Source organism: Rhinoraja longicauda, chromosome 9 (assembly GCF_053455715.1).
Source record: "Rhinoraja longicauda isolate Sanriku21f chromosome 9, sRhiLon1.1, whole genome shotgun sequence".
Taxonomy (NCBI): domain Eukaryota; kingdom Metazoa; phylum Chordata; class Chondrichthyes; order Rajiformes; family Arhynchobatidae; genus Rhinoraja; species Rhinoraja longicauda.
In genome coordinates, this window is record NC_135961.1 from 57178347 (window position 1) to 57205928 (window position 27582).

The window sequence follows — 27582 nt, forward strand, 5'->3', positions numbered from 1 at the left end:
ATGTGTATGTGACAAATAAACTTGACTTGACTTGAAACTTGACTTGTAGTTTAATTTGGTTTAGTTTAAAGATACAGCACGGAAACAGGCCCTTCGGCCCACCGAGTTCGCGCCGACCAGCGATCCCCGCACACTAACACTATCCCACGCACCAGGAACAATTTACAATCTTTACCAAAGCCGATTAACCTACAAACTTATTTGCACGTCTTTGGAGTGTGGGAGGAAACCAGAGCACCCGGGGAAAACCCACGCAGGTCAGGGGGAGAATGTACAAACTCCGCACAGACAGCACCCATAGTCAGGATCGAACCCGGGCCTCTGGCGCTGTAAGGCAACAACTCTACCGCTGCGCCACCGTGCCGCCCTTGTGAACCATGTGTGAATTTAAGAGAAGGAATAATGCATCCAGGAATATTACTCGGCATGCAAGTCCACGGTTATGTTCAGGAATGATCTATGTTGCAGTAAAACTGCATACAGGGCTACAAGATGAAGAGGGACGAACTGCAGATGCTGGTTTATACCGAAGATGGGCACAAAATGCTGGAGTAACTCAGCGGGTCAGGCGAAATCTCTGAAGAAAAAGAATAGGTGACATTTCGGGTTAAAACCCTTCAGATCATTGCACGCCAGCAAAGATTGGAGACGTATCCCTAGCGTAACACGGTTACAATGTTGGTCTTCAAGTCTGAAGTAAGATTCCGACCTGAAACGCCACCTTTTCCTTTTCTCCGGAGATGCTGCCTGACCTGCTGAGTTACTCCAACCTTTTGTGCCTACAATGCGGGGCTACAATGCTGGTTACTTGGCATGAATAAGCGACGCTGCATATCGCATGTTTGATGGAGGCAGTAATATTTTGTCAGTGGTTCGTAATGTGCATAGGAGTGGACTGTGTGTGGCAGCAATTGTGAAGGCAGACTAAAATGATTCTGTATCCGTGTGATGCTGTGCATAGGTATTGAATTGTGGCAGCAGCAGTGATAAAAGTCTGCAGGAACATAAAACAATACAGCACAGAAATAGGCCCTTTGGCCCATAATCGCTGTACGGACCATGATTCCAGTTTAAACTGCCCATCTACTCCCCTCCTATATCCATAGACCATGTAGAATGGAGGCTACATCCTCCATTCCCTGGCTGTTCAAGTCTGTCTGAACATTTCTATTGTGGTCTGTTTGTACCACTCTGTGGGCAGCAGAGTGGCGCGGCGGTAGAGTTGCTGCCTTACAACGCCACAGACCCGGGTTCAATCCTGACTATGGGTGCTGTCTGCACGGAGTGTATACGTACTCCCCGTGACCTGCGTGGGTTTTCTCCGGGATCTCTGGTTTCCTCCCACACTCCAAAGATATACAGGTTTGTAGGTTAATTGGCTTGGTATAATTGTAAATTGTCCCTTGTGTGTGTAAGGTAGTGCTAATGTGTGGGGATTGCCGTTTGGTGCGGACCCGGTGGCCGAGATTGAGAATGATCAGCCACGATCACATTGAATGGCGGTGCTGGCTCGAAGGGCTGAATGGCCTACTCCTGCACCTATTGTCTATTGTTTTCGTGTTGTATCTCTAAACTAAACTACAGGAGACTTCCCCTGGTAGGGTGGTTCAGACACCTGAAAGCTATGCCCTCTCACCTTTGACATTTCCACCCTGAGAGAAAGAATCTGACGATACAATAGACAATAGACAATAGACAATAGGTGCAGGAGGAGGCCATTCAGCCCTTCGAGCCAGCACCGCCATTCAATGCGATCATGGCTGATCACTCTCAATCAGTACCCCGTTCCTGCCTTCTCCCCATATCCCCTCACTCCACTATCCTTAAGAGCTCTATCCAGCTCTCTCTTGAAAGCATCCAACGAACTGGCCTCCACTGCCTTCTGAGGCAGAGAATTTCACACCTTCACCACTCTCTGACTGAAAAAGTTCTTCCTCATCTCCGTTCTAAATGGCCTACCCCTTATTCTTAAACTGTGGCCCCTTGTTCTGGACTCCCCCAACATTGGGAACATGTTTCCTGCCTCTAATGTGTCCAATCCCCTAATTATCTTATATGTTTCAATAAGATCCCCCCTCATCCTTTTAAATTCCAGTGTATACAAGCCTAATTGCTCCAGCCTTTCAACATACGACAGTCCAGCCATTCCGGGAATTAACCTAGTGAACCTACGCTGCATGCCCTCAATAGCAAGAATATCCTTCCTCAAATTTGGAGACCAAAACTGCACCCAGTACTCCAGGTGCGGTCTCACCAGGGCCCGGTACAACTGTAGAAGGACCTCTTTGCTCCTATACTCAACTCCTCTTGTTATGAAGGCCAACATTCCATTGGCTTTCTTCACTGCCTGCTGTACCTGCATGCTTCCTTTCCGATCTACCCTATCCATGCCTCTCATTGTTTTACAAACATCTGCCGGATTACCCCTCAGTCACTGACACTCCAGAGAGGAACAGTTTGTCCAAACTGTTTCTGTAACTAATACTCTCCAATCCAGGAACCTCTCCTGCTCCTTCTCCAAAGCCTCCATGTCCTTCCTGCAATGAGGAGCGACATTATGAGCAAGAATGATACTTGCCGCATACGGCTGCTCAACAATATCACCATTTTGGACACCATTGTTGTACTTCGTGGTCCTTGTTACACCTTTGTTATGACTCTGGACGGACCACAAGTACACGTGTTTAAAAAGGTTTGAAAGCTGGAGCTTAAATCCAGGCTGTTTATTCCACGGCCACCTGGAACCGGAGTGACCACCAAATCCCCTCATTCTCTTATATACATGTTGCTACACGGGCAAACAAAGTAGTCCTTGTGATACAACAAAGTAGTCCTTGCAATATCACAACAACCATAAGTGCCCATTGTTTAGTTTAGTTTAGGGATACAGCACGGAAACAGGCCCTTCGGCCCACCGAGCAGGTGCCGACCGGCGATCCCTGTACACTAACTCATGACGTTTTACTACTCCTTCATTGAGAGTGTTATCACGTTCTCCTTCACCTGCTGGTTCCACTCTGTCAGCCTTCAGAACAGAAACCGCCTGCAGAGAGAGCACAGCCAAAGTCTGTTCCAAATTTATTGGACTCCCTGTCAGAGCCCTCTCTCTCCACCCTATGCGACCAGCAGATGCTAAGGTCAGCTGGCAGGATTTTACAGGACCCCTCACACGTCCTGTTCTCCGCGTTTGAGTGGCTCCCCTCAGGACTTTGCTGGCTTCACTGCCCAGGCTGTAGGACACAGAGAAGAGGGACAACCTTTGTCCCCAAGGCTGTTCCGCTCCTCAACTCCCAACCACCCCTGTCCTGCTGCTCACCCTGCTAAACCCCACCCTCCCCCCAATAGTTTTTGTACTATTCTACGTGCCTTTGTAAATTGCCCCATGGGGACAAATAAAGTGTTTTTGAACTTGAACTTGTATCCTACACACTAGGAACAATTTACCATCTTTGCCGAAGCCAATTAACCTACAACCTGTATGTCTTTTGGAGTGTGGGAAGAAATGGAGCAGTTGGGAAGACCCACGTGGTCCCAGGAAGAACGTACATACTCCGTACAGACAGCAACTGTCGTTGGGATTGAACCCAGGCCTGTGGCGCTGTAAGGCAGCGACTCTACCACTACGCCCATTGTGTCAAATGGCAAACTGGTGAGGCAAGACTGTGTGTGATGCACCTCTGTCCAGCTGAGCTCAGAACTCCAGATGGTATCATTTGTTTAACTGCAGACACTTGAACACACATCCAGTAACTGGAAGAGACCCCACCATTTACCCTGCCCCGTCTTCATACATATGTTATGTAAAGGGATCATCGACTATCGTACCTTGATTCCATCCTATTGCACAAAAAGGACTGCCCTGGCGGAGTCATTGTTTCTGCCTGCTTCTGTGCCACTGAACCCATCTCCACGTACCTTGATTCCACCCTGACAGCAAAATCTCATCAATTGCTGCCTGCAGGAACGACGCTGCCCTTGGAGGGGGCTGCAGTGCGTGGGGACAAGGCTGTCTGTGGGAGGGAGCAATGCTATGCTGGGGATCGATGTGGGAGTGAAGTTGTGGAGAGTAGTGCCGCTGCTGTCGGCGTGACACTACTGTGGGAGTGACGCTGCATGTGGGAGTGTGTCTGTGCTTGGCTCCGAGCCTGCCTGTGGGAACAGCATTGTGCATTCTGTGACAGAACTTGCTATTTTTGATCAAACTGGAATTAGGCTTTCTACAACCAGCAGCAGCTAATATTATTAATGCTGTTTACAGTTTGAAAGAGATGTATTATGTAATAAGCAAAATGTAAGGTTCATCTGGATAAACCTCTCACAGCGGGGTGCAGGATTTAATTATCTGCCGTCGAATTAGTCATGACTCCAATAACTCCACAGCAGTTTGAGATACTCAGAAAATCTCTGCTTCTAATGCTGGAATTCCTTTAGCTGAGTGCAAACTGTCGAAGTGGTTTCACTGTGGTGGGGGGGGGGGGGGTACAGCAGTAAAGTTGCTGCCTCACAGCACCAGAGACCAGGGTTCGATCCGGACTACGGGTGCTGTCTGAACGGAGTTTGTACGTTCTCCCCGTGACCGCGTGGGTTTTCCCCGGGTGCTCCGGTTTCCTCCCACACTCCGAAGACGTACAGGTTTGTAGGTTAATTTGGCTTTGGTAAAAATTGTAAATTGCCTCGAGTGTGTAGGATCGTGTTAGTGTACGGGGATCGTGGTTGGCGTGGACTCAATGGGCCGAAAGGCCTGTTTCTGCGCTGTTTCTCTATGCTAAAAGACTCATCTACTCTAGCATATAAATACATTGATGTACATGATGCACAACTGTATGTTGATTGGCAGATTATCAGCACTAATCATGTATTGTCCTTCCGCTGGCTGGTTAGCACACAAGTAAAGCTTTTCATTGAACCTCGGTACACGTGACAATAAAAATGAACTGCTCAGAAAGAATGCTTTTACCCTTGGCAGCACCAAGCTAAGACAGCCTCTGCTAATTTGTTTTCCAGAGTCGTTTCCCTGACACAAATTCCATGGAACGGTTACAAACCTTTGCCTTCTGCCAACATTCCACGACTTCTTCATCCGTGGTTTTGTCCTGCAGTTGGGTCAGGCTGTGTGAACAGGCCCCAAGGCTGGCGCTGAAGTCCTGCAGGTCTCTGTCAAGCTGGGCGACCTGAGCCTTAAACTCCTGCTCGGAGCTGGTGGTCTGGCTCAGCATGGTCTCCAGGCAGCTCTGCGCCTGCACCGTGCTCTCCTCCCACTGCCGCCACTCATCCCGCAGTGCCTCCAGCTCCCTGCCGATGGCCTCGCTCCCACCGGCTCCCGTCTGCCCACCAACCTCTCCAGCCAGGGACTCCGCTCTGTCTAAACGCTCCCTGCCATTGCGTCTGGAAACGATCAGCTCCTGGCAACGGAAAATATTCACAGTCACCGGCACCGTCATAACTGTTTATGCAAGTCCTCATGAAGCTGTTTGAAAAGTTTATAGTGGAGTAAAAGCTACGTAACGTCCTGCACAAAACATTAACCCCTGCCGTGCCTGGATCTGCTGAATATCACAGACCTGACTGTAACAACTTTTTTCCCCACGGCATTTGGCTTTACAAACTAAAGACTGGAGCGGCTAGGCTTGTATACACTGGAATTTAGAAGGATGAGAGGGGATCTTAGCAAAACGTATAAGATTATTAAGGGGTTGGACACGTTAGAGGCAGGAAACATGTTCTCAATGTTGGGGGAGTCCAGAACCAAGGGCCACAGTTTAAGAATAAGGGGTAGGCCATTTAGAATGGAGATGAGGAAAAACCTTTTCAGTCAGAGAGTTGTAAATCTGTGGAATTCTCTGCCTCAGAAGGCAGTGGAGGCCAATTCTCTGAATGCATTCAAGAGAGAGCTAGATAGAGCTCTAAAGGATAGCGGAGTCAGGGGGTATGGGGAGAAGGCAGGAACGGGGTACTGATTGAGAATGATCAGCCGTGATCACATTGAATGGTGGTGCTGGCTCGAAGGGACGAATGGCCTACTCCTGCACCTATTGTCTATTGTCTATTCCCACAGCCGGCATTTGGCTTTACAAACTAAAGAAACTATCTGGTCAAGACAGATCAGATGTGCTCTCATTATAGGAAATTCCAAAGGCAGTTATGGTTGAGGAATTATCATTGATCAATTATAAAAGGATCAAGAGAGCTAATGTTAAAATCTCGATCGACAAAGATCAACAAGAGCAGTGAACTACTGAACAGTTAACTTGACGCTTAAGCTGGGAAAGATCGTGCCACCTCTGCAAAAAAGCTGGAAACAAACAAGATCCAGAACTTGAAACATATTTTCAGCCTGAATGAATACTTTGAACCCATAACAAAGAAGCTGGGGAAGGGGTAATGTCACAAATGCATTCAATTTGTATGTCAAAAGGATGCCAGTGAGGAATCACATTGTATACTCATGGTTATGGACAGAGTGCGTGTGATCAGACAGTAGTAACAGATCGCCACCCAGCTGAACGAATAGTGAAAGGCCTGGATAGAGTGGATGTGGAGAGGATGTTTCCACTAATGGACCAGAGGTCATAGCCTCAGAATAAAAGGGCGTTCCTTTAGGAAAGAGATGAGGAGAAATTTCTTTAGTCAGAGGGTGGTGAATGTGTGGAATTCATTGCCACAGAAGGGTGTGGAGAGCAGGTCACAATATCTTTAAGACAGAGATAGATAGATTCTTGATTTGTACGGGTGTCAGGGCTTAAGGGGAGAAGGCAGGAGAATGGGGTTGACAGGGACAGACAGCCATGATTGAATGGCGGAGTAGACTTGATGGGCCAAATTGCCTAATTCTCTTATGAATTAATGAATTAACAAAATACATAGATACATAGATAATAGGTGCAGGAGTAGGCCATTCAGCCGTTCGAGCCAGCACCGCTATTCAGTGTGATCGTGGCTGATCATCCACAATCAGTACCACGTTCCTGCCTTCTCCCCAAATCCCTTGATTCCGTTGGCCCTAAGAGCTATATCTATCTCTCTTTTGAATAACAGAAGATGGGTTAAGAGCATCTATTTAGACTGGCCAAAGAAGATGTTTAGGTTTTGGTTTATTACTGTCACATGTACTAAGTTACGGTGAAAACATTTGATGGACACAAAATGCTGGAGAAATTCAGTGGGTGAGGCAGCATCTCTGGGGAAAAGGAATAGGTGATATTTTGGGTCGAGACCCTTCATCAGACCCGAAACGTCACCTATTGCTTTTCTCCAGAGATGCTGCCTGACCCGCTGAGTTACTCCAGTATTTTGTGTCTATCTTCCATGTAAACCAGCACCTGCAGTTCTTTCCTGCAAAGTGAAAACTTTTGTGCTGCATGCTGTCCAAACAGATCAGTTAAACCATGCATAAATACAATCACTACCTTTAATCATACTTAACTGGACTGCATCCAAGATCTAAACACTCTCCTTTAAATAACAACGAAGACACTTAAACAAGGGTAAAAATGCAAAGGCTGAAAATGCACAGCAGGAGGGCTGTAAAGAGGCTGGCTGAAGGGTTGTGGACAGTCTGAGGAAGGTTTCCAGCTATATAGAACACTTAACTCTCTCAAGATGTCTTGCAATGCTTTGTAGTCAATGGAGTACTTCTGAAGTGCAGTCAGTGTGCATGCAGACAGTGCAACAGCCAGTATGTGCAGCACAGCGGGCTCTGACCAAAGATACTAGAGGAGCAAGATGAACCACTCCGTCGAAATCGCCTATACAGAAGTGTAGTACGCAAAGGAGCGGAACGTCCGCCATTTTAGTAGGCAAAACCCACCGTTCGTTATGCCTCGTTGTGTAATCAGTGTTTTGGGGGAACAGTATGTGTGATGATGCCATTAAAATGCAGAATATACCTCATCTGTCCATTCACAGATTTTTGTTATTTTGCTTTTTAAATGTTTCTGCAAGTTTCTGCCTACTAAAATGGCGCCATGACATACTACGGTTTTTAGGGTCAAGTGGTCTATCTTGATCTGCTCTATTATCTTTGGCTCTGACTGACGATAGTGTGGTTAAAAAATGGCAATCTGTTTATAGATGTTAAATGGCAGATTGAAATGTAAACATGCCAGGATACTAGAAAGGGTAAATCGGTTGTGCACCTGTACTTGGTTGTGCTGCAACAGCAGTATTGAAACATTAAACCAAGCCTCTGTCTGCCTTGGATCATGACCATGAGACATGGGAGCAGAACCAGGCTGTTTCAATATAATGCCAGCGTTTCTTCCATCTCCAGTTAACAAGGCGTCAGAGGGTATGGGGAGAAGGCAGGGGAATGGAGTTGAGAGGGGAAAATAAATCAGCCATCATTGAAAGGCACATTAACGCAACTGATCTCCCGGTGGCCCAGCACTTTAACTCCCCCTCCCATTCCCAGTCTGACCTCTCTGTCATGGGCCTCCTCCAGTGCCATAGTGAGGCCCGCCGGAAATTGGAGGAGCAGCACCTCATATTTCGCCTGGGCAGTGTGCGGCCCGGTGGTATGAACGCCGACTTCTCCAACTTCAGATAGCTCCTCTGTCCCTCCCTTCCCCTCCTCCTTCCCAGATCTCCCTCTACCTTCCTGTCTCCACCTATATCCTTCCTTTGTCCCACCCCCGACATCAGTCTGAAGAAGGGTCTCGACCCGAAACGTCACCCATTCCTTCTCTCCCGAAATGCTGCCTGACCTGCTGAGTTACTCCAGCATTTTGTGAATAAATTGAAAGGCACTTGATGGGCCAAATGTCCTAACTTTGCTCCCATGATTTATGAACTTAAGACAGCATCAAGGGTTAAGGGGAGAAGCAGGAGAATGGGATTGAGAGGGAAGAATGGATCAGCCATGATTGAATGGTGGAGCAGACTCGATGGGCCAAATGGCTTGGTTCTGCTCCTGCCTCATGGTCTTATGATCCAAGGCAGATAGAGGCTTGGTTTAATGTTTCAACGCTGCTGTTGCAGCACAACCAAATACAGTCCACCGCCGATTTTCTGGCAACAGTTGATCCAGCACCTCCTTTAATCCAGACAAAATTACGATGGGGCACTTGAAATCCCCTCCAGAAGTACCCCCGAAAATGTGACGCTTCGCCCGGGAGAGGCAGCTGATCTTGACCTCATCGGGACTTCCGCAGCTGATCGGCGGGTCGAATTTCCCGCCTGCGGCCAGGGCTCTGGAACTCCAGCCTGGCCGGAGCCGGCAGATCCGTTCCCACAGCCGACTTCTGAAGTCGACTTTGCGGGTCGGTATCTCGGCCTCAGGACGCCCTAAGCCGTCCATTGCGGTACCGTTTGGATTCCTCTCGGAGGCCGTGACCTCTGTCGGTCCAGCAAAATGTATAATCCCAATAAGGTTCAGGACCCAAGGATGGCGGAAAATCGGTGTTGTACCTGTACCGACCTAGATCTAGATGACATGACCGGTCTCTGGAGTGGGTTTGGAATCCAGGTCTCCCTGACTCAGAGCACTACTCCTGTGCCGAGGCAGTTTTATACAGCTTTCCCCTTTACCGGTTCCTACGGTGCATTTTCCGCAGCCCAGTTACAGACAGTTCTCCCACCATGACTTTCTTCAGTTTCCGCTGCAGGGTTGAAGAGTCCCCTGAGACGTCCGACCAGCGGTGAAGCTCTTCCTTCGCCAAGTTCAGCCAGTTGGACAGTTCCTGGACCGCGCTCTGATAGCTCTGATGGTCCTGCACCACATCCTCCAGCTTCTTGACTTTGCCCTGGAATCAAAAAGCAAACGAGCTGGAGACATCTACATTTGTAGATGGAAATGACCACCAATAGAACATCTAGTCTATCCACCAAATCAGTTCACCTTCTCCCCCCCCCCCCCCCCCCCCCCCCCACCTCCACCTGGTCTCAGATCCATACGATCGCTTGAACATCACCATTTTCTATGTGCAAGCCTTGAGGGTCAGAGGTTACTTTAGCTGAGAAGGTAAAAGCCATACATTATACGGGGTGGCTCGGTGGCGCAGCGGTAGAGTTACTGCCTTACAGTGCCAGAGACCTAGGTTCGATCCTGACTACGGGTGCTGCCTGTTTGAAGTGGTGTAGGAAAATAACTGCAGATGCTGGTACAAATCGAAAGTATCACAAAATGCTGGAGTAACTCAGCGGGTCAGGCAGCATCTCTGGAGAGAAGGAATGGGTGTCGTTTCGGGTCGAGACCCTTCTTCAGACTGATGTTGGGGGGGCGAGACAAAGAAAGGATATAGGTGGAGACAGGAAGACAGTGGGAGAACTGGGAAGGGGGAGGGGAAGGGAGGGACAGAGGAACTATCTAAAGTTAGAGAAGTCAATGTTCATACCGCTGGGCTGTAAGCTGCCCAAGCGAAATATGAGGTGCTCTTCCTCCAATTTGTGGTGGGCTTCACTATGACACTGGAGGAGGCCCATGACAGAAAGGTCAGACTGGGAATGGGAGGGGGAGTTGAAGTGCTCAGCCACCGGGAGATCAGGTTGGTTAAGGCGGACTGAGCGAAGGTGTTGAGCGAAACGATCGCCGAGCCTGCGTTTGGTCTCACCTGTTTGGAGTTTGTACATTGTCCCTGTGACCTGCATGGGGTTTCCCTGGGATCTCTGGTTTCCTCCCACACTCCAAAGACGTACAGGTATGTAGGTTAATTGGCTTGGTAAAATTGTAAACTGTCCCTGGTGTGTGCAGGTATAGTGTCAGTGTGCAGGGATCGCTGGTCGGTGCGGACTCGGTGGGCCGAAGGGCCTGTTTCCACACTAATCTAAACTAAACTTCACTGTCTTTTCGCTGACTGGTTAGCATGCAACAAAAAGCTTTTCACTGTACCTCTGTACACGTGACAATAAACTAAACTAATCTTCACTATAACTGTACAACTGTGATCAGAGCACCTTTTTCACTATAATCACAGACTCTCAAGCTAATTTGCAGCTCAATTAGTGGTGCACAAAAGTAGTGGAATCAATAATAACAACTCGGTTTCTTGGGTTCGTGCTTTAGAAGGATGAGAGGAGATCTTATTGAAACGTATAGGATTATTAAGGGGTTGGACACGTTAGAGGCATGAAACATGTTCCCAATGTTGGGGGAGTCCAGAACAAGGGGCCACAGTTTAAGAATTAAGGTAGGCCGTTTAGAACGGAGATGAGGAAAAACTTTTTCAATCAGAGAGTTGTGAATCTGTGGAATTCAATGCCTCAGAAGGCAGTGGAGGCCAATTCTCTGAATGCATTCAAGAGAGAGCTGGATAGAGTTCTTAAGGATAGCGGAGTCAGGGGGTATGGGGAGAAGGCAGGAATGGGGTACTGATTGAGAATGATCAGCCATGATCACATTGAATGGCGGTGCTGGCTCGAAGGGCCGAATGGCCTCCTCTTGCACCTATTGTCTATTGTCTATTTATCCCTTCCGCCTTTTGATAGATTGAAAAATACAGCTTGGACCAGTTGAAAGACGTTGATTCCCTTTATCATGTTTGGCAGTTGCTTATGAGTTAACTGACATTCACGGGAGAGTTTTTTTTGTATGAGAGTATGTTTAATGAACAATCTGCCTTCTGTTGGGAAAGTAGGTTGCTCGGCCAGAAACAGAGGGAGCCCTGACGTTAACAACAACAGTTAATGCCACAGTTCTCGCTTCCAACTGCCTCACTGTGCCTGCCAGAGTTATTTGTGTTGAACTCAAGGGAATTGGACTTGAACGGGGAAGGCCGGTTACCTTGGCAACCACAACAATATCAGCAAACTGGGTCCTGATCTCCAGCATGGCGTCTTCTGTGAACGCCGGATCGCCAGTTTTCTGCAGCAGCTCCTGGGCTTTCTCGACCAAGCGGCTGAGGACAGCCGAGTGCTTCTCGATGTCGGCCACGACACTCTGGTGTCTCTCCAGCTGCAGCAGCTTGTCCTTCAGGTCATTCTGCTGCTCCAGGCCTCGGCTCATCTCCTGCTCCACGCTCTCCATCCACTCCTGCAGCTGCCCTTTACTCTCCACGAAGCTGCTCCACTGGGTCACCACCCACTCCAGCCGGCTGAAAGGCAGAAGAGAAGCACAGGGTAGAAACATGGAGCTGCAGACGCTGGTCTAGACTATGCCAAAGATAGGCACAAAATGCTGGAGTAACTCAGCGGGTCAGGCAGCATCTCTGAAGAACATGGATAGGCGATGTTTCGGGTCGGGACCCTTCTTTAGTCTGCAGAAGGGTCTCGACCAGAAACGTCACCCATCCTTTTTCTCCAGAGAGAAATACAGTGACTGGTTGCAGGACAGGCACTGGGTCCAGCCACAGGGGGCAGTGATATCCAGTGCAAGGTTCTGCCAGTTCACATTTCCAGGCTGACAAGGACCCTTCAATAACTGAGACAGATCTTTTTTAACACAAGAATGTTAATAAATGCTTCAAGAAGTAAAGACTTTTGGCACATGTGCCTTCATCAGTCAGAGTATTGAGTCTAGAAGTTGGGAGGTCATGTTGCAGATCTCTAAGATGTTTGTGAGGCCACATTTAGGGTATTGTGTTCGGATTGGGCACCATGTTATCGGAAAGATGTTGTCAAGCTGGAAAGGGTGCAGAGAAGATCTACGAGGATGTTGCCAGGACTCGAGGGCCTGAGCTGTAGGGAGAGGTGGAGCAAGCTGGGACTTATTCGCCTAAGTCCAGTCCAGTGTTCTCGTGTGCTCAGAGAAAGTAGGATGGCAATAAATACAACAGCGCCCCTTAGTGCTGCACCCACCCTCAAGACAAACAAACAGCAGAAGCACATGCATTATCACTGTCTAGGGACGGCAGGGTATCATTTGGTCACATTAATATTGTTTGAGAGAAGTGGAAAGATTTAGGAACGGAATCCCAGGGTTTAGACACTCGTCAGTTAAAGGTAATACCGTTAATGGAAATTGCCAAAGTGACAGAGGCCAGACCTGGAGGAGCACATATATCCCACAGTACGTGGATTGGAAAGTTCATAAGTTCATAGGTTCTAGGAGCAGAATTAAGCCATTCGGCCCATCAAGTAGAGTAGCTGCCTTACAGTGTCAGAGACCCGGATTCAATCTTGACTACATAGAAACATAGAAAATAGGTGCAGGAGTAGGCCATTCGGCCCTTCGAGCCTGCACCGCCATTCAATATGATCATGGCTGATCATCCAGCTCAGTAACCTGTACCTGCCTTCTCTCCATACCCCCTGATCCCTTTAGCCACAAGGGCCACATCTAACTCCCTCTTAAATGTAGCCAATGAACTGGCCTCTACTACCTTCTGTGGCAGAGAATTCCACAGACTCACCACTCTCTGTGTGAAGAAATGTTTTCTCATCTCAGTCCTAAAAGACTTCCCCCTTACTTATCCTTAAGCTGTGACCCCTGGTTCTGGACTTCCCCAACATCGGGAACAATCTTCCCGCATCTAGGGGCACTGTCTGTACAGAGTTTGTACATTCTCCCTGTGACCACGTGGGTTTTCCAAGGGTATTCCGGTTTCCTCCCACACTCCAAAGGCATACAAGTTTGTAGGTTAATCGGCTTCAGTAAAAATGTTAAATTGTCCCTAGTGTGTAGGATAGTGCTAGTGTATCGCTGGTCAGCACGGACTCAATGGGCTGAAGGGCCTGTTTCCAGGCCCGTATCTCTAAAGTCTAAAGAGTAAATTTAACAGAAAGTTAACACGTGTCACTGTTTTTTGTGTCAGTGGGCTTCAAAGATGGTAAAAGATTTAGTGTTTACTTTTGGAGATACAGTGTGGAAACTTGGCCCTCCAAGTCAATCTAGGGACGATTTACAGCATGGAAACTAGTCCTTCGGCCCACCGAGTCTGTGCCGAACATTCAATCACCCGAACACCAGGGACAATTTACAGTGCGGAAACAGGCGCTTTGGCCCACCAAGTCTGCACCAGCCATCGATCACCCATACACTAGATCTATCATACACACCAGGGAGAATTTACCGAAGCTAATTAACCAACAAACCTGTCGATCTTTGGTGTGTGGGAGAATACCGGAGCACCCGGAGAAAACCCACGAGGTCACAGGGAGAATGTGCAAACTCTGTGCAGACAGCACCCCATATAGATAAGTGTGAGGTTATTCACTTTGGAAGTAAGAATAGAAAGGCAGATTATTATCTGAATGGTGTCAAGTTAGGAAGAGGGGATGTTCAACGAGATCTGGGTGTCCTAGTGCATCAGTCACTGAAAGGAAGCATGCAGGTACAGCAGGCAGTGAAGAAAGCCAATGGAATGTTGGCCTTCATAACAAGAGGAGTTGAGTATAGGAGCAAAGAGGTCCTTCTACAGTTGTACCGGGCCCTGGTGAGACCGCACCTGGAGTACTGTGTACAGTTTTGGTCTCCAAATTTGAGGAAGGATATTCTTGCTATTGAGGGCGTGCAGCGTAGGTTCACTAGGTTAATTCCCGGAATGGTGGGACTGTCGTATGTTGAAAGGCTGGAGCAATTAGGCTTGTATACACTGGAATTTAGAAGGATGAGGGGGGATCTTATTGAAACATATAAGATAATTAGGGGATTGGACACAGTAGAGGCAGGAAACATGTTCCCAATGTTGGGGGAGTCCAGAACAGGGGGCCACAGTTTAAGAATAAGGGGTAGGCCATTTAGAACGGAGATGAGGAAGAACTTTTTCAGTCAGAGAGTGGTGAAGGTGTGGAATTCTCTGCCTCAGAAGGCAGTGGAGGCCAGTTCATTGGATGCTTTCAAGAGAGAGCTGGATAGAGCTCTTAAGGATAGCGGAGTCAGGGGGTATGGGGAGAAGGCAGGAACGGGGTACTGATTGAGAGTGATCAGCCATGATCGCATTGAATGGCGGTGCTGGCTCGAAGGGCTGAATGGCCTACTCCTGCACCTATTGTCTATTGTCTATTGTCTAGGCTGGATCAAACCCGGGTCTCTAGCGCTGTAAGGCATCTCTAAGATGTTGGAAGGCATGAGCTCAGATAGGCGAGACTGGGACTGTACCTGTGACAGCTGACAGAGTTACTGACCACCTCGGCCCAGGTCTCCTTGACCGCCTCAAGCTGCCCATGGATGGCCTTCCGCCCCTCGTGGTTACTGTTCTTCAGAGACTGTTCTCCTTTGCCGATGGTCATGTTCAGCTTCACGTCTCCTTCCCCCTTCATCAGCAGGATCTCCTGGACAAACACAAAGCAGTGAGTTAAAAATAAATGCCTCGGGTGTGGCGTAAGCCTGCCCTGTATCCAACTGCAGGGTACTGGACTCACTGGCTGCACCAAGGGAACGTGTGATATCATTCACCAGGACTCCCAGCTGAAGAAGTCTCGACCCAAAACGTCACCTATTCCTTTTCTCCGGAGATGCTGCCTGACCCGCTGAGTTACTCCAGCTTTTTGTGTCTCTCCCATCAGCGATGTTGGAGAACACCAAAATACTTCCTGCAACTAAAACATTCGCTTTCCTGACAAAAGATCAGGTGACTGGAACTTTATTTTGGAGTGTTATGCAATTGATCAGCGATTGAATTAATGAAATGTTACGCACAAAGATGCTAGCTTCCCGAAAGTGCTCTCTGTTCAATGCCACCCACTCTATTTTCAAAATGTTCTTTGACACGTCTGGATGTTGCAGGAGTGAAGCACCACGTGATGTTTGCCACAGATTCGACAGTGCCATTTAAACATGATGGTGGCATTGGATACGATAGTGACCATAAGGTCAAAAGTGACAGAAGTAGAATAAGGCACGGTGGCGCAGTGGTGGTAGAGTTGCTGCCTTACAGCAAATTCAGTGCCAGAGACCTGGGTTCGATCCCGACTCCCACAGGGAGTTTGTACGTTCTCCCTGTGATCTGCGTGGGTTTTCTCCGAGACCTTCGGTTTCCTCCCACACTCGAAAGACGTGCAGGTTTGTAGGTTAATTGGCTTGGTAAATGTAAAAATTGTCCCTAGTGGGTATAGGACAGTGTTAATGTGCGGAGATCGCTGGTCAGCACGGACCCTGTGGGCCGGTGTCCGCCCAGTATCTCTAAACTAAGCTAAAAGGCCATTGGGCCCATCAAGTCTACTCCGCCGTTCAATCATGGCTGATCAATTTAGCTATTTGGAAACAATAGAAGCATTTAAGTGACTTTTGAAAAGACATGGATATGCAGGGATTGGAGGGATATGGATTATGTGCAGGCAGATAAGAGTTGGTCTAGGCATCATGTTCAGCACTGACATTGCGGGCCGAAGGGCCTGTTCCTGTGCTGTACGGGTCTACGTTCTACCCCGACCTTTGTGCTGAAGGGGTGAGTCAGTGACGGTCTGGATAGGAACAACAAAACATATCAGCAACTGAATGATGGGACTCAAAGTGTGTCCAGGTCTGGAGATCAGGAAAGCTCGTGGCACAGTGGTCGAGCTGCTGCCTCACAGCGCCAGAAACCTCGGCTCAATCCTGACCTCTGGAGCTGAAGAGAATCAGGGTCATCTATGCTCACATAATGTGGGAACAAATAAAGAAAAAAGATGGGATTAAGGGACTGTGTGAGAAAGAAAAACTAAAAGTGAGAAACCCTCTAATCCAGACAGATACATAGATACATAGACATAGGTACATAGACAATAGGTGCAGGACTAGGCCATTTGGCCCTTCGAGCCAGCACCACCATTCAATGTGATCATGGCTGATCATCCACAATCAGTACCCTGTTCCTGCCTTCTCCCCATATCCCTTGATTCCGCTAGCCCTCAGAGCTCTACCCAACTCTCTTCTGAATGCATCCAGTGAATCGACCTCCAATGCCTTCTGAGGCAGAGAATTCCAGAAATTCACAACTGTCTGTGTGATAAAGTTTTTCCTCATCTCATTGGCCTACCCCTTATTCCTAAACTGTGGTCCCTGATTCTGGACTCCCCCAACATCGGGAACATGTTTCCTGCATCTAGCCTGCCCAATCCCTTAAGAATTTAATATGTTTCTATAAGATCCCCTCTCATCCTTCGAAATTCCAGTGAATACAAGCCCAGTCGCTCCATTCTTTCATCATATGACAGTCCCGCCATCCCGGGAATTAACCTCATGAACCTACGCTGCACTCCCTCAATATCAAGAATGTCCTTCCTCTAATTAGGAGACCAAAACTGCACATAATACTCCAGGTGTGGTCTCACCAGGGCCCTGTACAACTGCAGAAGGACCTCTTTGCTCCTATACTCAACTCCTTTCTCAACATGCCATTAACTTTCTTCAGTGCCTGTTGTACCTGTATGCTTACTTTCAATGACTGATGTACTAGGATACCCAGGTCTCGTTGTACTTCCCCTTTTCCTAACCTGACATCATTCAGATAATAATCTGTCTTCCTGTTCTTGCCTCCAAAGTGGATAACCTCATATTTATCCATATTATACTGCATCTGCCATGCATCCGCCCATTCACACAACCTGTCCAAGTCACTGCATCCTTATAGCATCCTCTTCACAGTTCACACTGCAACCCAGCTTTGTGTCATCTGCAAATCTGCTAAATTTACTTTTAATCCCTTCATCTAAATCATTAATGTATATTGTAAATAGCTGCGGTCCCAGCACCGAGCCTTGCGGCATCCCACTAGTCACTGCCTGCCATTCTGAAAGGGACCCGTTAATCCCTACTCTTTGTTTCTTGTCTGCCAACCAATTTTCTATCCATGTCAGTACCCAACCCCCAATACCATGTGCTCTAATTTTGTCCACTAATCTCCTGTGTGGGACCTTATCAAAGGCTTTCTGAAAGTCCAGGTACACTACATCCACTGGCTCTCCCTTGTCCATTTTACTTGTTACATCCGCAAAAAAATTCAGAAGATTAGTCAAGCATGATTTCCCCATCGTAAATCCATGCTGACTTGGACCGATCCTGTTACTGCTATCCTAATGCGTCACTATTACATCATTGATAATCGACTCCAGCATCTTCCTCACCACCGATGTCAGGCTAACTTGTCTTTAATCCCTGCTTTCTCTCTCCCTCCTTTCTTGAAAAGTGGGATAACATTAGCTACCCTCCAATCCACAGAAACTGATCCAGAATCTATAGAACTTTGGGAAATGATCACCACTGCGTCCACAATTTTGAGAGCCACCGCCTTGAGTACCCTGAGATGCAGACCATCAGGCCCTGGGGATTTATCAGCCTTCAGTCCCATCAGTCTACCCAACACCAATTCCTGACTAATGTGAATTTCCTTCAGTTCCTCCTTCACCCAAGGTCCTCTGTCCACTAGTACATCTGGGAGATTGTTTGTGTCTTAGTGAAGACAGATCCAAAGTACCTGTTCAACTCGCCTGCCATTTACTTGTTCCCCATAATAAATTCACCAGTTTCTGCCTTCAAGGGACCCACATTTGGCTTAACTAATTTTTTTCTCTTCACATACCTAAAGAAGCTTTTACTCTCCTCCTTTATATTCTTGGCTAGCTTACCTTCGTACCTCATCTTTTCTCCCCGTATTGCCTTTTTAGTTACCTTCTGTTGATCTTTAAAAGTTGCCCAATCCTCTGGCTTCCCGCTCATCTTTGCTATGTTATATGTCTTCTCTTTTATTTTTACACTGTCCTTGACTTCCCTTGTCAGCCACGGTTGCCTCTTCTTCCCCTTGGAATCTTTCTTCCTCTTTGGAATTAAATAATCCTGCACCTTTTAGATTATTCCCAGAAACCATTGCTGTTCCACCGTCATCCCTGCTGGGGTCCCTTTCCAGTCAACTTTGGCCAGCTCCTACCTCATGCCAACAAAGTCCCCTTTGTTCAACTGCAATATTGACACTTCCAATTTTGCCTTCTCCCTCTCAAATTGCAGATTAAAGCCTATCATGTCATGGTCACTACCTCCCAATGGTTCCTTTACCTTGAGTTCCCTTATCAAATCTGGTTCATTACAGCATTCTGGCAAATCTCCTCTGCACCCTCTCCAAAGCCTCCACATCTTTCCTGTAATGATGTGACCAGAACCACACACAATACTCCAAACGTGGCCCCACCAAGTCCTATAGCTGCCTCATGACTTCCTGGCGTATATTCAATGCACCTAGCGATGAAGGCAAGCATATAAACCTTCTTAACCCTGTTTACTTGATAGATTATTTTCTGTTCTCCATCTTGCTCTTTTTGTGAACAGCGGTATGAATGAAGATAGGCACAAAATGCTGGAGGTCAGGCAGCATCTCTGGAGAAAAGAAATAGGTGACATTCCGGGTCGGAACTCTTCTCGAGTCTGAAGAAGGGTCTCAAGCCGGAAGCTCACCTATTCCTTTTCTCCAGAGGTGGCCTGACCTGCTGAGTTACTCCAGCATTTTGCGTCTATCTTCGGGTGTAAACCAGCATCTGCAGTTGCTTCATACAGCAGTATGAATGAGTCTGCTATCTGCACAGTAACTCGCCTGGACTTGAAGCAGCCTTTTCTCCAGCGTGGCTTTGCTGCCGAGGGTGCTGTCTGCAGCGGCAAGTTTACTCTGCACCTCTCTCAGCCAGGACCAGGTGTTCTGCAGGGTCTCCTCGAAGGCCTGGTGTTCCTGCAGACCCAGCTGGCCAGCTCTCAGCTTCTCCTTCACCGCCTTGGCCAGGAGCTGGTGTCGGGACTGCAGCTGAGAGGCTGAGCGGATGCCATCTCCATAGCCCAGCTCGCTCAGGTGTTGAGCCTTCTGGGTCAAGTTATCACAGGAATCCCTGGACAATGAAACACAAGGGGAGGCATCAAGATAACATGGCGGCACGGTGGCGCAGCGGTAGTGTTGCTGCCTTACAGCGAACGCAGCGCCGGAGACCCAGGTTCGATCCCGGCTACGGGTGCCGTCTGTACGGAGTTTGTACGTTCTCCCCGTGACCTGCGTGGGTTTTCTCCGAGTTCTTCGGTTTCCTCCCACGCTCCAATGACGTACAGGCGTATCTAGGTTAATCGGTTTGGTAAAAAATGTACAAAATTGTCCCTCGTGGGTATCGGATAGTGTTAATGTGCGGGGATCGCTGGTCGGCGCGGACCGGGTGGGCCGAAAGGGCCTGTTTCCGCGCTGTATCTCTTATTATTTTTTGTTTTATTGGAAGCCTTTGTGTGAAAAAAACATGACAATTGTGTAGCTTTATGAACAGCTTTAATTTTAACACTTTTCAAAAAGAGCATTTAATTCAAAAGAGAGAGAAAGAAGGAAAAGAGCAATAAAAAAGAAAAAAGGGGAGATATACCGAACAACACACCCATGTGCCCGCTCGCCCAGCCCTACGAGTGATTTTGAATTGTGTTCAAATATTGTATTGTTCGAGAAAATCAATAAAAGGTGACCATATTTTAAAAAATTACTTCAGTTTGTCATTCGAGCTAAACCTAATTCTCTCTAAATGTAATGTGTCCTTCATTTCTGTAATCCACATCTTCACTGGAGGAATTTCAACACTTTTCCAGAATTTAAGTATGAGTTTTTTTGCTCATATTAGTCCATAGCCGACAAAGCGTCGATAAAAAACAGTCAATGTACTATATGCATCTCTAAACAACAGATTGCCTGTCTACAATGTTAGAGAGACTTCCCAAGGAGATCCAAGAATCACAAATTGGATCATAGAAAACACAGTGCAATAATGCAGGACCTTGTTGTGATCTGTTATGTAATGCAGATGGTATAAGAATGCTAGAGAATGCAAATTATTCTCATCGCTACTCCCTCTTCATGCAAACAAATGTGAGAAAGAGGAAGATCAAACCACTCCAGCAAGCAACAAATAATCATTTCTAAACACCATTGCTTCCCCCACCCTCCTGCTCCCTGACCTATCTTCGATAGCTTGGTAATTGTCTGTGGAAAGACCACAAGGATTAGCAGTGAATTTTAGACAATAGACAATAGGTGCAGGAGGAGGTCATTCGGCCCTTTGAGCCAGCACCGCCATTCAATGTGATCATGGCTGATCATCCGCAATCAGTACCCCGTTCCTGCCTTCTCCCCATGCCCCCTGACTCCGCTATCCTTCAGAGCTTTACCTCCTTCTCCTGGAGGGGAACGTGGGAACCTTTCTCATAAGTTGACATTCCACTTTAATTTTAGAAGAACGTGGTACACTTAGAATCATACAGCATAGCAACTGGCCCTTCGGCCCCACCCCTCCATGCCGACCAAGATACCCTTGACCTATATTCCTCAAAACCTATCCTATTCCATGTACTATCCCAGCAAATGTCTTTTAAATGCTGTTATAGCATCTGCCTCAACTACCTCTTCCAGCGGTTCGGTCCATATACCCACCACCATCTGAGTGAAATGAATAAACATAGAAAATAAGTGTAGGGGTAGGCCATTTGGCCCGTCGAGCCAGCATCGCCGTTCAATATGATCCTGGCTGATCATCCAAAGTCCCCCCATTCCTGGTTTCTCCCCATTTCCCTTGATTCCATTAGCCCTAAGAGCTATATCTAACTCTCTCTTGAATACAAGACAATAACTACAGATGCTGGTTCAAATCGATTTATTCACAAAGTGCCGGAGTAACTCAGCAGGTCAGGCAGCATCTCGGGAGAGAAGGAATGGGTGACGTTTCGGGTCGAGACCAGTCTGAAGAAGGGTCTCGACCCGAAACGTCACCCATTCCTTCTCTCCCGAGATGCTGCCTGACCTGCTGAGTTACTCCAGCATTTTGTGAATAAATCTCTCTTGAATACATCTCTCTTGAAAAGGTTGCCCCTCAGATATTGTTTAATGTTCTTCCAACAGTTTAAAGAGCAGGTCATTTGACCAAAACATTAATGTTTGTTTTGCCTTGTCAGCTGATGCCTGACCAGCTGAGCACTTCGATCATTTTTTAATTGATATTATCACCGCCCATTATGTGGGTTCCTAACTATAAGGCGATACTAAGGCTGATGCACTTTAGGTGGCTTGTATGATCTGTATGTGGCTCATATATAAAACTGTTTGTGCCTGTCTCTCACATCAGACAATATTTGAGACAGCAAGCAACATTACATCTTTAACATAAATAACAGTGTTCAGCTGCCTCAGTGGGAATCTATATACTAAAACTCTCGTTTGTTTGTTTGTTTGTTCCTGAACTACAGCCAAAACGGTGCATGATAGAGCGACAATTTTAGGCCCACCTTACTCACCGTCGTCCCTTTGGTGCTAATGGAAGAAACTTCATTGAAATCGATGTTATATTTTTTAAGTTATTCACATTTTAAAGTTTAAATCTATCTCCTAGGGAGGGAGGGAAGGAGGGAGGGGAGGAGGAGGATAAGGGGGGTTGAGGGGGATGGAGTGGGGGGGAAGGGGGAGAGGGGATGGAGGGAGGGGGTGAGGGGGGGAGGGAGGGGGGGAGGTGAGGGGGGAGGGAGGGGCGGGGGGAGAGGGGAGGGGGAGGGGAGAGGGGAGGGGGGAGAGGGGGGGGGGGAGGAGAGGGTGCTGCACCAATGCAGGAGAGGATTGGGCCCAAAGGGTCCAATTGGTCTAGTCTAAAATAAAAACAGAAAATGATGGAAGTACTCAGCAGGTCAGGCTGCATCTGTGGGAAGAAAGATAGACCTAATGTTTCAGGTCTGAATAACTGTTTTTTAGACATTTTGTGTCATCTACCTTCGTCCTTGGATTTCAGCGAAGAAATCCTCCATATTTTCCAGCTCAGCTTGCAAGTCGGGGGCGTTTCCCGTGTTCGTTCTGATGAATTCCGTGGCCAACCTTTCTTCTGCCTGATGGAGCCACAGGCTCAGCTTCTGCTGACAACTCTCGAAGCTTGCGTAAAAAGACACGTTCAGTCAGAGCGACGGTGTTATGCAGTGGGAGACAGAGCACACGCACAACACTGCACTGTACGTCTGCACTGGATATACTGAGGTCACGCACACAGTCCCTCAATGCATTCCCAACTAGTATTCCCAGGGCGGCACGGTGGCGCAGTGGTAGAGCTGCTGCCTCACAGCGCCAGAGACCCTGGTTCGATCCTGACTACGGGTGCTGCCTGTACAGAGTTTGTACATTCTCCCTGTGACCTCATGGGTTTTCCCCGGGCGCTTTGGTTTCCTCCCACATCCCAAAGACACGCAGGTCTTTAGGCTAATCGGTTTCTGTAAATTGTCCCAGTGTGTAGGATAGAACTAGTGTGTGGGTGACCATTGGTCGGCGTGTACTCGGTGGACCTGTTTCCACGCTCTATCTCCAAACTAAACTCTAAACTAAACTAAAAAAGACACATCTGACACTGTTCAACCCCAAACATCACCTGGTACTTTTCTCCAGAGGGTTTGAACGTTCTCCCCGTGACCGCGTGGGTTTTTCCCGGGAGTTCCGGTTTCCTCCCACACTCCAAACGCGTATAGGTTTGTAAGTTCACTGGCTTCGGTAAAAATTGTAAACTGTCCCTGGTATGTGTAGGATAGTGCTGGAGTAGGGGATCGCTGGTCGGCGCGGACTCGGTGGGCTGAAACGTCCATATCTCTAAACTAAACTAAAGACTCTGCCTGTCATGCTGAGTTACTCCAGCATTTTGTCTCGATCTTCGGTGTAAACCAGCATTTGCAGTTCCTTCCTGCACATGAAAAAGACACGTGCTTTGTTTATACCCACCCATTCAACTCTTCAACGTAGTCCTCCAGGGCCTTCTTATTGTGTTGGCACTGACTCAAGAAGTCCTGCCACTCCTGTCGACGACTGGCGAGCTGCTGCTGAAGCTGAGAAGCACTGGGCTTGGACAAGTGCGGCACTAGTTTGTCCCCTTCAGCCACAGCCGCATCCAGTTTATCCTGTCCCGTGCTGGCCCTACTCAGGAGTTTCTGTGGGAAAGAATACAAGGTCCATCACAAGTTCATTGCTGCTTCGGAGATAGATCTTAAAACACATCAAGAACAAAGAGTAGTGTAGGAAGGAACTACAGATGCTGGTTTAAACCGAAGACAGGCACAAAAAGCTGGAGTAACTCAGCCGGACAGGCAGCATCCCTGGAGAGAGGGAATGGGTGACGTTTTGGATCGAGACCCTTCTTCAGACTGAGTTGAGTTCAGTCCAGCTTTTTGTGTCTATCTTAAGAACAAAAGAGTAACTGGCTGTGTGTATTATCAACAAGTAACCACCTTTCAACAAGCTTGTCCCATCCATCATACAAGCACATAATTACCTGGCCCTTCAAACCAGGCAAAAGAGTTGCAATAAAAGGCACTTTTTCAGGTTGGCTGCCAGTGACTAGTGGAGTTCCGCAAAGGTCGGTGCTGGGGCTGCTTCTCTTCATGTTGTACATTAATGATTTGGATAAGGGGATTGAAGGATTTGTGGCCAAGATGATGCGGAGATAGATGGAGGGGCAGGCACTGTAGAGGAAGCAAAGACACTGCAGAAGGATCTGGACAGGTTAGGAGAGTGGGCAGAGAAGTGGCAGAAGAAATTCAGTATAGCAAAGTGCATTTTGCCATGCATTTTGGTAACAAGAATAACGGCATAGATTATTTTCTAAATGGAGAGAGAATCAAGAAATTGGAGGTGCAAAGGTACTTGTACAGCTGGTGCAGGACTCCCGAAAAGTTAATTTGCAAATCGAATCAGTAGGAAGGAATGCAAATTCAATGCATAATGATTTATATCAAGAGGACTGGAATACAAAAACAGAGACGTAATGCTGAGGCTCTATAAGGCGCTGGTCAGGCTGCATTTGGAGTATTGTGAGCAAATTTGGGCCCCATATCTGAGGAAGGATGTGCTGGCTCTGGAGAGGGTCCAGAGGAGGTTTACCAGAATAATTCCAGGAATGAGTGGGTTAGCACATGATGAGCGTTCGACAGTTTGGGCCTCTACTCACTGGAGTTTGGAAGGTTGAAGGGGACCTCTTTGAAACGTACAGAATAAGGAAAGGCACAGATAGAGTGGATGTGGAAAGGATGTTTCCACTGGCCACGTACATGCTACACTTGGCCCACAGGCAGTAGAGCAGGGGACAGAGCACACAATCTGGAGGACCACCAGTGTTGAAGGTCAGGGTGGAAGGTCAGGCTGTCATGATCAATTCTAACCAAACTTAGCACTTCCAGTCAAGAAGTCTAGATGCCAATTGCAGATGGGGGACCCCCACAAGGCAAAGGCTCGGAAGTTACGAGATGAGTTTTTAATCAGTGTTGTGATGTTGAAGATTGGGCTGTGGTCAATGAACGGTACGACGATAGTGGGTGATCTTATTATCCAGAGCTGAACGTAGCTAATGCAAGGGAGATGGTATCGTCTGAACACCGATTCAGGGGGAGAGTGAGAGAACAGTGAGTGACAGTATGGAACAATGAGACAGTAAATCAATGTGTGATAGTGAGCCAGCGAACAAATGATTGAATAAGTAAGTGTGAACAATGAATATGCCAGCACATCTGTACGTGCGTGAGTGAGTGAGAGAACAAGTGTGTGAAGGGCGGCTCTCTAGTTGGTGAGAGGACGGTTCAGTTGCCCGATAACAGCTGGGAAGAAACTGTCTCTAAATCTGGAGCACTTTGTGATCGTCCGATTTTGTTTCAGGTTTCCAGCATCTGCAGTAGTTTGCTCCGATCTTTCTAACGCGATTGCTGCTCAACAAATCACAGTCTGTGTGGAAGTTATCAAGATCACAGCTGCAGGGTGGAACAGATGGATCAGGGGCTTAGCTGCAGTGATTTACCACCCACTGGCACTGAGATCACTGAAGCTTGAAGTGCCACTCATTGCAGAATCCCACCGGCAAGCAAGTATTTTCACTCTTGAGCAGAAAACGCTTGTGGTGAGGTCCATGTGAATTTATAACCACGGGATTAATAACATCGAAGATCAACACAAAAAGCTGGAGTAACTCCGCGGGACAGACAGAAAAGGAATAGGTCACGTTTCGGGTCGAGAAGAAGGGTCTCGACACCAAACATCGCCTATTCCTTTGCTCCAGACATGCTGCCTGTCCCGCTGAGTTACTCCAGCTTTTTGTGTCTATCTTCGGTTTAAACGGTTAGCGGCACGGTGGCGCAGCGGTAGAGTTGCTGCCTTACAGCGAATGCAGCGCCGGAGACTCAGGTTCGATCCTGACTACGGGCGCCGTCTGTACGGAGTTTGTACGTTCTCCCCGTGACCTGCGTGGGTTTTCTCCAAGATCTTCGGTTTCCTCCCACACTCCAAAGACGTACAGGTATGTAGGTTAATTGACTGGGTAAATGTAAAAATTGTCCCTAATGTGTGTAGGATAGTGTTAATGTGCGGGGATCGCTGGGCGGCGCGGATTCGGTGGGCCGAAGGGCCTGTTTCCGCGCTGTATCTCTAAATCTTTTTTAAAAATTAAATCTAAATCTAAACCAGCATCTGCAGTTCCTTCCTACGGATTAATAGCATCCATCAGCTGCAATCTTCACTACGGTGCAATGATTTTAGTTTTCACAGGCACTCTCCCATTTAAAGACCATTTATATAAAGACCACAGGCTATCAAGACATCAGGCTACAGCTGATGAGTACTGAGGAGAAGGGTCACTGACCTTGAGTTGCTGCAGCTTCTCCTCGACTCTGTGCATATCCCCTGCCTGGTCACCACAGTCTTTCACTGATGCCCTGGCCTCACACAGCCAGAGCTGAAACTCCTGCAGAATACCTTCACAAAGTAAAGCTTGAAAATTAATAACAGCTCTTGCTACTAGTTCCATCAATACTGATCAATACTGTTGCATACAAAAGAGGAAAATAATTCACCAACATTTCAGCAACAGGACACCTAGTATGAATGGAGATCTTCTTTTCACAAGTGTCAGGGGTTATGGGGAGAAGGCTGGAGAATGGGGTTAGAAGTGAGAGATAGATCAGCCATGATTGAATGTCGGAGTAGACCTGATGGCCCGAATGGCCTAATTCTGCTCCTGTCATTTATGAACTCATTCACAGAAGTTATGTTAAAAACACTTATAGTGAGTTAACAGCAAACCGGGATACCATGGAAGAGCAATGTTGACATTCAGAGGGAGTGGATGTGTCCGGATCGAGGTGTTGGTGGAGTGGGCCACTGGAGGCCCTGCAGCAGCCTGGGGCTCGATTAGATCAGGTGCTGTTCCGAGTGGCCGAGAGTGCGGATCGGCCGTGGCCTGCAGTGGCACGGAGCAGTGGCGGAAGACACCGACAACTTCGCCTGGCCAGGCCGACCCTGCAACTCCGAGCCAGTGTCGTTGCCAGGACAACGGGCCTTTATGGCCAAGTTAGGATTCTACACTTTGAACAACTTTGGACTTGAATCATACAAAATGGAGCTGGAAACATGGTGACTCGTGTGCTATCTCTATGTAATCTACTAATCCTGCACTCTAGTACTGAGGCATGATTGTGCCTATGTATAGTAAGAGTTTTATTGAACTGTATGCAAAAAAAAGGAATTGCACTGTATGTAGGTACATGTGACAATACATTGGATCATTGTAACAAAAAGTCACATTAAATCTGTGGAATTCTCTGCCTCAGAAGGCAGTGGAGGCCAATTATCTGAATGCATTCAAGAGAGAGCTAGATAGACAATAGACAATCGGTGCAGGAGTAGGCCATTCAGCCCTTCGAGCCAGCACCGCCATTCAATGCGATCATGGCTGATCACTCTCAATCAGTACCCCGTTCCTGCCTTCTCCCCATACCCCCTCACTCCG

The 27582-nt window shown here is 47.6% G+C and overlaps 1 protein-coding gene across 15 annotated transcripts in view; it reads right to left on the bottom strand.

The window, feature by feature from the left end:
• The window catches only part of LOC144596779 (nesprin-1-like), a 468061-nt gene that overhangs the window by 259582 nt on the left and 180897 nt on the right, over positions 1-27582 (bottom strand). For all 15 annotated transcript variants that reach the window (XM_078405564.1, XM_078405576.1, XM_078405565.1 and 12 more), the window contains 8 exons: positions 26437-26549; positions 23538-23743; positions 22551-22706; positions 19374-19659; positions 14972-15144; positions 11717-12026; positions 9576-9740; positions 5046-5402 (listed from right to left, as the gene is read on the bottom strand). In XM_078405564.1, the coding sequence (XP_078261690.1) occupies positions 5046-5402; positions 9576-9740; positions 11717-12026; positions 14972-15144; positions 19374-19659; positions 22551-22706; positions 23538-23743; positions 26437-26549 (1766 nt within the window). The remainder of the gene's footprint in view (positions 1-5045; positions 5403-9575; positions 9741-11716; positions 12027-14971; positions 15145-19373; positions 19660-22550; positions 22707-23537; positions 23744-26436; positions 26550-27582) is intronic.